The 9,787-nt window shown below is 43.5% G+C and overlaps 1 protein-coding gene across 4 annotated transcripts in view; it reads left to right on the plus strand.

Moving 5' to 3' along the window:
• Positions 1 to 5,154, plus strand: part of SLC35B3 (solute carrier family 35 member B3) — a 28,661-nt gene extending 23,507 nt beyond the window's left edge. For all 4 annotated transcript variants that reach the window (XM_084796406.1, XM_084796408.1, XM_084796407.1 and 1 more), the window contains exons 9-10: positions 713 to 782; positions 3,137 to 5,154. In XM_084796406.1, the coding sequence (XP_084652532.1) occupies positions 713 to 782; positions 3,137 to 3,287 (221 nt within the window). In that variant the 3' untranslated portion in view covers positions 3,288 to 5,154. The remainder of the gene's footprint in view (positions 1 to 712; positions 783 to 3,136) is intronic.
• Positions 5,155 to 9,787: the final 4,633 nt, after the last annotated feature.

Below are 9,787 nucleotides of genomic sequence, written 5' to 3' on the forward strand. Positions count from 1 at the left end.
TTGAATGTTAAGGGTCAGGGGCGGTAGTCTAGGGAGAGGCACGAGGATAAGGTGTGGAACTGAGAGAAGCTGAAGATTCAGAGCTAGTGTGGAGAAGGGTGTGGCTCCTCCTCCGCCTGGGCAAGAGGCCAGCTGCAGGTCTTACAGCAGAGGTTGACGTGTAATACCCAGAGTGGGAGGACGTGTTAATACAATGTGCAAAGAGCAGGACTGTCCGCAGAGGTCACCGTGACTAAACACTGTAAGCCAGTGTGGGGTGCACGCCTGGAATCTCAGTGCACTGGGGGCTGGAGCAGGATGAACAAGACATGGCGAGACTTGTCTCAGAAACAAGCCAAAACCCAGACACTAGTGACCCTTCTCTGTAAAGGATAGTCTTGCTTTACCTAGCAGTTCCTTACACAGGAAAGCCTCTCGTTATGGTTCCAGCATGCTGTGGCAGCTGGTGAACACACACTACAGTTGCGCTTGGACACTTGCTTGGATCAGTGCCAGTTCTCTAAACCTTTACCTCCGAAGCAGCACGAATTTGGTTAGCGGGCGGTTGGTTGCTTGGCTGGTTGGTTGGTTGGCTGGTTGGTTGCTTGCTTGCATGCATTGTTTCTCGCACCTTAGTGGTTCTGACGTACACTGAGCTGTAAATATTTGTGGAAGAGATGATTTCCAAATATTGCCAAAACAGTAAGGTGTATCTAAATCTTTTCCCCTACAGTGACAACAGGAAGAAAAGCAATGACCGTAGTCCTTTCATTTATATTCTTTGCTAAACCATTCACATTTCAGTAAGTATTTTTTAAATACAAGTTTCTCAAAATGTAGACTCTAGAGATCATATTTTGTCTTAACACTATTTTCTAACTTTTACTTTGTGTTAATTTATATGTTAATGTACGTTAGCCTATTTTCCTCTACACAGAATTCTTTTCATCTTAATCTGTTATCTATTAAGTATCTTTTGCTATTTTAAGACTTTTATAATTTATTTTTTGAATGTCATATTATATACTTACATTGCCCTACTAAAGCCTAGTGGAAATATGGTCTTGTTGGAATGCGACTGCATGCAATGGGAATGACTGACAGTGAGTGTGAGTGAGTGTGCATCAGTGCGACTGAGAGTGAGTGTGTATACCACTGTGACTGACTTAGTGTGTATATCAGTGTGACTGACTGTGTGTATACCAGTGTGACTGACTGTGAATGAGTGTTTATACCAATATGACTGAGTGTGTATACCAGTGTGACTGACTATGAGTGAGTATGTATACCAGTGTGACTGACTTAGTGTGTATATCAGTGTGTATACCAATGTGACTGTCTTAGTGAGTGTGTATATCAATGTGACTAACTGTGAGTGTATATACCAGTGTGGCTAACAGTGAGTGTGTATACCAGTGTGGCTAACTGTGAGTGTGTATACCAGTGTGGCTAACAGTGAGTGTGTATACCAGTGTGACTAACTGTGAGTGTGTATACCAGTGTGGCTAACAGTGAGTGTGTATACCAGTGTGGCTAACAGTGAGTGTATATACCAGTGTGACTAACTGTGAGTGTGTATATCAATGTGACTAACTGTGAGTGTGTATACCAGTGTGGCTAACAGTGAGTGTGTATACCAGTGTGACTGAGTGAGAGTGGAGCGTACGGTGCAGAATGACTGACTGTAAGTGCATGTTTCTGGTGGGCATGAGTATGAGCGGTGTGCATGTGTTAAGTAAAAGGTTTTTATTTCCCACTTGCAAATATATAAATTATATGTTTAAAATTCATGCTTGTAAAACCTTTATTTATGGCTTCTTTCCACAACAATAAACAATAGAAAGATATACTGTAAGCTGTATCCTAATGGTTTAGTTTCTGGCTTTTTGTGAAAGTGCTCAGCAGTCTTTTTATTCTCTATTATATAATTCATTTGAACATTGTAGATCAGTAACTGTAATTTCAAACTTTTTACCAATATATAATTTTAAATAAAACTGCAAAATAAAGTCCCATCAGTGTGTTACAAGTTGTTTATTGTCTATAGATAACTTTCTTTCTGCATGTTATACACTACAATATTTTAGTAATTAAATTATGGTGATCCTCTGCTTCCTGCAGACTGTGTCCTTTATTATCTCTGTTCACTTAACTGTGACAAGTAATTGGGGTGCTAGGTTGGATGTACAATATAGCCTTTGATAGATAGGAATCTGGTATTTTAAATATAGTCTTAAGTCTTTTGGTAAGGGTTAGACTTTATATATGCTAATAGCCCAAAGTTTAAATTGCTCTCACTCTGTGTAACTTTTCTCTGTATATATTCAACATAAATTTTTGAGACTTTTATACATGTAAACTATGGGTTTTGATCAAATCCATCTCTAGTCCCTCTTATTTCAGCTGCTCCCAGCCTCTCGCATCCCACGTTTCTATCCCAGCTTAAAGTACTCTTCCATTAACTACTGAGTCTAATTGATGTTGCTAGTATGTGATGGTTGTAGTGCCATCCACAGGAGCATATGCAGCCTACATCCCTGAAGAAAACTGAGAAGCCCTCAGCCTCCTTCAACTGCCAAAACCTTAGCGGTGGTAGGGCTTTTTGCTGCTTACATTTCTTGTCCACCTGACGCAGACTGGAGTCCACTTATAAGAGAGAGCCTAAATTAAGACAACACCATCAGATTGGCCTATAGGCAAGCCTGTGGGCATTTTCTTGACTTGTGACTGACATGTGAAGGCCCACCGCACTGAGGGCAATGCTGTCCCTGGGCAGGTGGTCCTGAGATGTATGAGAAAGCAAACTATGCATGGCAGGAGGATCAGACAGGTAAGCAGTGTTCTCTATGGTCTCTGCTTTGGCCCTTCCTTGACTTCACTCTATGGAATGGGACTCAGCGTGTGTAAGCTGAAAACAACCATTCTTCTTCCAATTGCTTTTGATCATGGTCTTTGTCACAGCAAACTGGACCAAGCTTTGTGAACCTCTACCCTCTCAATCCAACAGACGATTCTAATACTATTATTTTAGACCTCTAATAGCAAGTTTTTATTTGATTCAAGTTATTATGGGTTGACCATAACATGCCTTACTTAGTTAACAGTGAAGTGTTACCTTGTTAATGTTAATATCCACTTTTTCATTTCTTTCTTTTAGGTATGTATGGTCTGGCTTGTTGGTTGTCCTTGGCATATTTCTCAATGTTTACAGCAAAAACATGGATAAAATAAGATTGCCATCCATTTATAATCTGATGAACAAAGCCCTGGACATGAAAAAGTCAAGGACGTTGGCACAGACTGTATAGGCACTGGTTAGCCTATTTAAACTAGAACTCTGAGGGAACAATCAATTATCAGTTGACTTTCCAAAGGCTTGTGATAAAAACCAAAGGATCTGAAGGCTGCTGCCTTATGAGCAGATTCCGTGGCTTCAGCCTCTACAGAACACACGCTTTTGACCAACTCTGAAAGACCAAGAGCCCACACCTAGGACATGTTGCAATAAAGTCACTATGAAGGAAAGTGCTGAGAGCCGTGTCCTGAGCATTTCACTGGAAACAGACTGAGGTGCAAGACCGATGGAAAGTCTTCCAGCACGCAGCGCAGTGCTGTGCAGTAGTGTGCTGTTTCGTCTCCATTCCATTTTGGTGGTGTTATTTAAATTACTTCTCTGTTATAAGAGTGAGCTGATGATTTAAAGTTTAGAGAAAATAGCATTCATTTATAAATAAAATTATTCTGTGATTTTTTAAAATGATGTTTAATAAAATTTGTTGTTGAGGAAAATGAAGATGGGAGGAAGGCTTAATGAACACTTTAACATGTGGGTTTCACTCAGAAGGTAAAAATACTCTCCTGTGTGCACAAGTGAAGTGCTTAAGGGAAGTGTGCTAGGGTTATAGTGTACCACGGTGTTTGCCTTTCATTTGGATTTTTTAAATCGAAGTTAACATCTTAAGTTATATAAAATTATCCCAATTCTTCATATAAGGATGAAATTTGATTTGAAGGGTTGAGATGAAGTGGGATGACTTTAAGAAACATGGGTGTTTTTCCTCAGCTGCTAATAAAAGCTATCTCAGTTTGGGTAGCTTAGACATACTGGGTTTCTCTCTCACAGTTCTGGATGCGGAAGTTCACACTGCAGGTGCTAGCACACCTGGAAGGGCTGCCTCCTGCTTTCCAGAGGGCACCTGCTGGCTCTGCCCTCAGGTGTTGCCTTCTAATCCCAGCATGAGGTCTCCACCCTCTTGACTCAGTCTTCTCATGCTGCCCCCAGGAAGTTAGGATTTTGACAGGTGAATATGGGGTACAAAACCATTCAGACATAGCCGTATTACTTGGGTAGTTTTGAGTCTAAACTCCTGAGGTTTGGTGCCTTTCAAAAGCAGGGATTTTTATAATTGCTATATGCACTGCTCACTAAAAGTGTGTGTGTGTGTGTGTGTGTGTGTGTGTGTGTGTGTGTGTGTGTGTGCATTCACACCCACACATGAGTGCATGTGTGCATAAAAGCTGTTACTCTTCATTTTCAGTACAGTCACTATGATTATATGCTAATGGTGGCCATCATATTTTGTGATGCTCACTCTTAAGATTCTGTTATATCCTAATGGGTATGTAGCCTAATCTTTGCTTTGTGAGTCTGGCCAAGCCTGTGATCATGGAAGTGTCTCAGGTGAGGAGCTCTGCTTGGATTTTACTCGCCCAATACTGTGATGATTGTTTTATAGTTCCCTTATCCTAAATGGGAAACTTCCAGCTCTCTGCCTCATTGTGCTGTCTTGAACTACTGAGATGGTGAGCATCTGCGCTTCAGACTTACTAGCTTTCCCCGGGCCTTAATAAAATGGCATTTTGGCTTATCCAAGCTTCCTTTTGCCCTCATCCTTTCCTCAGATAGTACCCTTTGCCTGTTGCCAGCTCATCGTCACAGCCTTGATTTTAAAAGTCACCAGTTGTCACCATTGCACTCACCCCATCATATGACGGTAAACCTCACCTCATTTGTACAGATGAACAGTCTAAAATAATAGATCACACTTTGCTAAGATGATATTAAATGTGTATTTTGAGCCAGGTTTTGTAATATTGTTTATGATGCTGTTTTATCCCCACCACGGAAATAAGAGAATTAAAAATCCAATTGCAGATGTTTCTGTGTGTATCATGTGCCAGGGGCTATTATGTATGATAGCTTGGTTTATCCTAGCGGCATCACTGAGGATAGGTAGCATCCTTCCCCAAGGGAGGAGGCTGCGCTGGGGTGGTTGTTGCTCCTGGATGTGGCTAGCTAGTATAGCAGCTGTCTTTCCAGCCGTCTGGACAGAGTCCAGCGTCACCTAAGTAGATGGGCTTGTTCTTGCATTTCCACAGTGCCAAAGGCTGACTCAGTCAGTACTCGGTAGCCCCAGAGCACACACCACTGTGTGCCTTGAGTGAGTTTCAGAGCCAGCTTTCATATCCCAGAGCGCTTTCCAGTTCATTGCGCTCCACTGTGAAAAGGTGAGCACCCTCATTGATGAGTGCTGTAGCTGAAGTTGGCCCCTCCCAAAACAATAGGTTGGAGTCTGGCCTCCAAAGCAACGATCTAGGAGGTGGGAAGGGGTTAAACTATAGAGAAAACACTCAAGGAAACCTCCCCTTATTCCATCATATGAAGGTGCAATAAACTGGCAGGCTGAAGCCCAGAAGGAGGCCCTCAGTGGACCTTGGACTTCAGCCTCCAGAATGGGACACATTTCTGGGAGGATCTTTCAAGATAGCCCAATCCGATAAAGACAGTAAATGATAAAGTAACGAGTTCATAAGTCAGGTAGACCAGCAGCATTTGGTACATTTACATGTAGATTTATTTGTTTTAAGCAAGATGTGGATACAGATTGTTTTTTCAGGTGTGTTCTTTAGTCTTTATATACAATCAATAGATATGTGTCAAACAAGAGTAACCAGAGAACAAGAACATTAAAGGCATACTGGGAACTTGAGACTTTTGCTATGTCATGTTCCCATGCTCCTTTTTATTTATTTATTTATTTATTTATTTATTTATTTATTTAATTCAGAAAAATAACAGAATCTTTCCAAGAGCTATAAATCATGCTAGTAAGATTTAATCTGTAGGTAAACAGGTGACCTGTCAGAATCATCAAGACCGTGTCTAAAATTGGCCATTATCCTCTATACCTGGCAGGGAGCTTCTAAATCCCTGGCATTTCCTAAATGACAGGAGTGCCTCACACCCCCTTCCAAACCTACCCATAGGCTTATTTTACCAACCAAGCTGTATCCCCAACTTTTGAACTTTGTATTTGAGACAAAGTCTCACTAACTTGCCTAGAAATGACAATAAACATGCTTGGATCCCCCTCCCTCCCCCAAGAAAAAGTTTCAAAATTGTGGTCCTCTTACTTCGGCCTCCCTAGTAACTGGGACTCCTGGCCTGGCGCACAGGCCCAGCCTGAGCATCTTGTTACTCTGATCCTTGTTGGTATACTTGGATCACTAGGGTTGGGTTTAAACATGAGATTCTGCCCTAACAAACTCCCATGCAACATTGATGCTGCTGGACCACAGCATCTCAAAGCACCTGAGATTACAGGTCCGCGCTTCAGGTGGTTTCCAGTGTCTGAATACGTCATTTGAATTATTCTCACCTGGTTTTCCTCCATTTGCTCTCCAAACCTCCCTAGGACCCAATTCTATATAAATTCTGTTGGAGTTTCTGTGGTGGTAGTGGGGGGCGGGGCGGGGTAAAAGGTTCTTTGATCTTAGTAGGTGCTTGAGGGGTTAATAGTCATTAAGTCTCCATGGAGATGACTGCTTTCCAGTCTTTACCAAAGTATCAAACCCCTCCCAGTTGTGGTGTATTGTCTTTTTTTTTTTTTAACTGCATCTTCTTTATTTTGCATACTTTAAATTTCGGAACAAAATAAAACAAACAAAAAAAAACACAACACATGATACCCAACCCTGCTATTCTGTGGGAGGGGATTTTCCTGCCTTAAGGCACAAGGACAGGATAGAAGAGATTCTTCTTGACATGAGCAGAGAGCCAAGTGGGCCAAGGCTGCTAGGGGAACTATACAGAGGGCACGGGCTTCCAGGGGGTCTTTAGTCTACTTCTTCCATGAGAGAGGCATCCTCATCACCCTCAAGTGGGGGGGATCTCATCAGGAACAGCAGCACTGGGCTCCTCTGCTGTCACCTCATCTTCAGCACCTATGGCCTGACAGCCAACATGGAGCGGATCATGAAGGCCCAGGCACTGAGAGACAACTCTACAATGGGCTACATGATGGCCAAAAACCACCTAGAGATCAATCCTGACCACCCCATTGCGGAGACCCTGCGGCAGAAGGCTGAGACGGACAAAAATGACAAAGCTGACAAGGACCTGGTGGTGCTGCTGTTTGAAACTGCTCTGCTCTCCTCTGGTTTCTCACTTGAGGATCCCCAAACCCACTCCAACCGCATCTACCGCATGATTAAGCTAGGCGTGGTTTATTGTTTTAATGTCATGGCAGGCAGCTAAAATAAGTTTCTGTTGTAGTAACATGGCACGAGTGATTTGCTGCTCTTGCAGAGTGAACTGCATTGCTGGGACAGGGGAAGCAGTCTGAACACTTAGTCTTCTGAATGCCAGTCACAAAATATGCTTTATTAACCATCACAACCCTACAGTACTCCCCAGTCTCTAAAGCATTGTGGGTTGTCTTGATCGGTTTTAATGTAAGATTTAAGGAAAGAAACAAATGGCGGTAATATCACAACGGATAGTAGTCAGGAGTCTTTGGGGTCTGATTGTCACAGATCACAGTCTGGATATCCTTTTTGTCCTCTAACACAGTTCAGCGAGAGGAAGAAGCAGTGATCAAGACCGTTTCCTTCTTGTCTCAGCACTACCTAAACAAGTAGAAAATTAACTTAAGCATTTCGGAAATGGATTTTTCATGCTTTCTTTAGAAATTCATTGTTGATCTATATCTGAAGTGTGAGGTTTATTTTTGTGTGTGATGAGAGAAATTTATAAAGGTAAGCAATCATCTTTGGCTTCAAGCTGTATTTTTGTTGGCCATACTGGCCTGCAGTATCTGTGCTAAGCAATGCAAGCCTGTAAGATCTCAGGACCATTTGGGTGTTGAGCACCTGCCGTAAAGAGTCAGAAGACAATTCAGTGGTGTAGAGATGTCTGTCTAAACTATTAGGAGTTATCAGTGGATTTAAGAAAAGCATGATGGGAGTAGAGCTGCACAGCAGCCTTGTGAGCTGTGGGTCAGACCCAGCTAGGTCTGCATCAGCGCGGAGGGAGGGCGGTAAAAGCCACACACTGAAACTCTGCCTCGTGGCCTTCCCATCACCCATGACCTACGCACCCATTTCTTTAGCAGCTTGCCACTCAGAAACATTATGTTGTTTGTTTTTTGTATATTTATAACTCCAAGGACTTGTCTGTTTACAACGTCTAAAAGAACATTTAACAATTTGCTCTCCACCTGACCTGTCTTCTGATCCTGAGCTGTCCTTCATGGTTCCCAGCGTGATGCTCCTTGCCAATGTTCTGATGTTCTTTGGTCTGCTTATTCACCCTACTTTGTTCTTCACCTGTGCAACTGTGTATGCATTCCCCATGCAGGTTCTTCTGACACCTGCTGTGCACCTATCCCCATGCAGGTGCTCCTGACACCTGCTGTGCACCCATCCCCATGCAGGTGCTTCTGACACACCTGCTGTGTACCCATCCCCATGCAGGTGCTTCTGACACACCTGCTGGGCACCCATCCCCATGCAGGTGCTCCTGACACCTGCTGTGCACCCATCCCCATGCAGGTGCTCCTGACACCTGCTGTGCACCCATCCCCATGCAGGTGCTCCTGACACCTGCTGTGCATGCAGGTGCTCCTGACACCTGCTGTGCACCCATCCCCATGCAGGTGCTCCTGACACCTGCTGTGCACCCATCCCCATGCAGGTGCTCCTGACACCTGCTGTGCACCCATCCCCATGCAGGTGCTCCTGACACCTGCTGTGCACCCATCCCCATGCAGGTGCTCCTGACACCTGCTGTGCACCCATCCCCATGCAGGTGCTCCTGACACCTGCTGTGTACCCATCCCCATGCAGGTGCTCCTGACACCTGCTGTACACCCATCCCCATGCAGGTGCTCCTGACACCTGCTATGTACCCATCCCCATGCAGGTGCTTCTGACACCTGCTGTGCACCTATCACCATGTAGGTGCTTCTGGCAGCCCCACTGTTACACAGTCAAACCTCATCTTTACTTAGCACACTACTGCTTCCATGATGAGATGTTTTCTATGCTTTGTTTTTTGTTGTGTGTGAGAGTGTTTTATTTGGGCAGGGGTGGGGGGTTGCAAGGGCAAAGGGTGGATATGAGGGGATGGAGAGATGAGCAAGACTGGGGTGCATCGTGTGAAACTCACAAAAAATGAAAAGGGTTAAAAAAAAAGATTGCATTGGACATTTGAATAGAATATGAAATTTTCTTCTAACCAAACTTTCTCTTCTTCTTAGCAAGCTGTAGGTGTACACCTAAAGAGCTGTCCTTTGGATAATAACAGCAATGACTGGTTATATAACTATACAGAAATCTTGCATTTAAACCCTCTCTTCACAGTCTATGTGGCTACCCAATGTGCACCACATCTGATACTCCAGTGTCATCACGGGCAGCATTAAACGCTGTCCATTTGAAAGACAGATCAGAAGCACCAGCCCGGGCGTTCTTCGGTTTGCAATTTAAGTGTGAAATCTTTCCACAGTGGCAATCCATTGAAACAAAA

The sequence above is a fragment of the Acomys minous genome (genome assembly GCF_964271855.1).
Source record: "Acomys minous genome assembly, chromosome: 9".
Lineage (NCBI taxonomy): Eukaryota > Metazoa > Chordata > Mammalia > Rodentia > Muridae > Acomys > Acomys minous.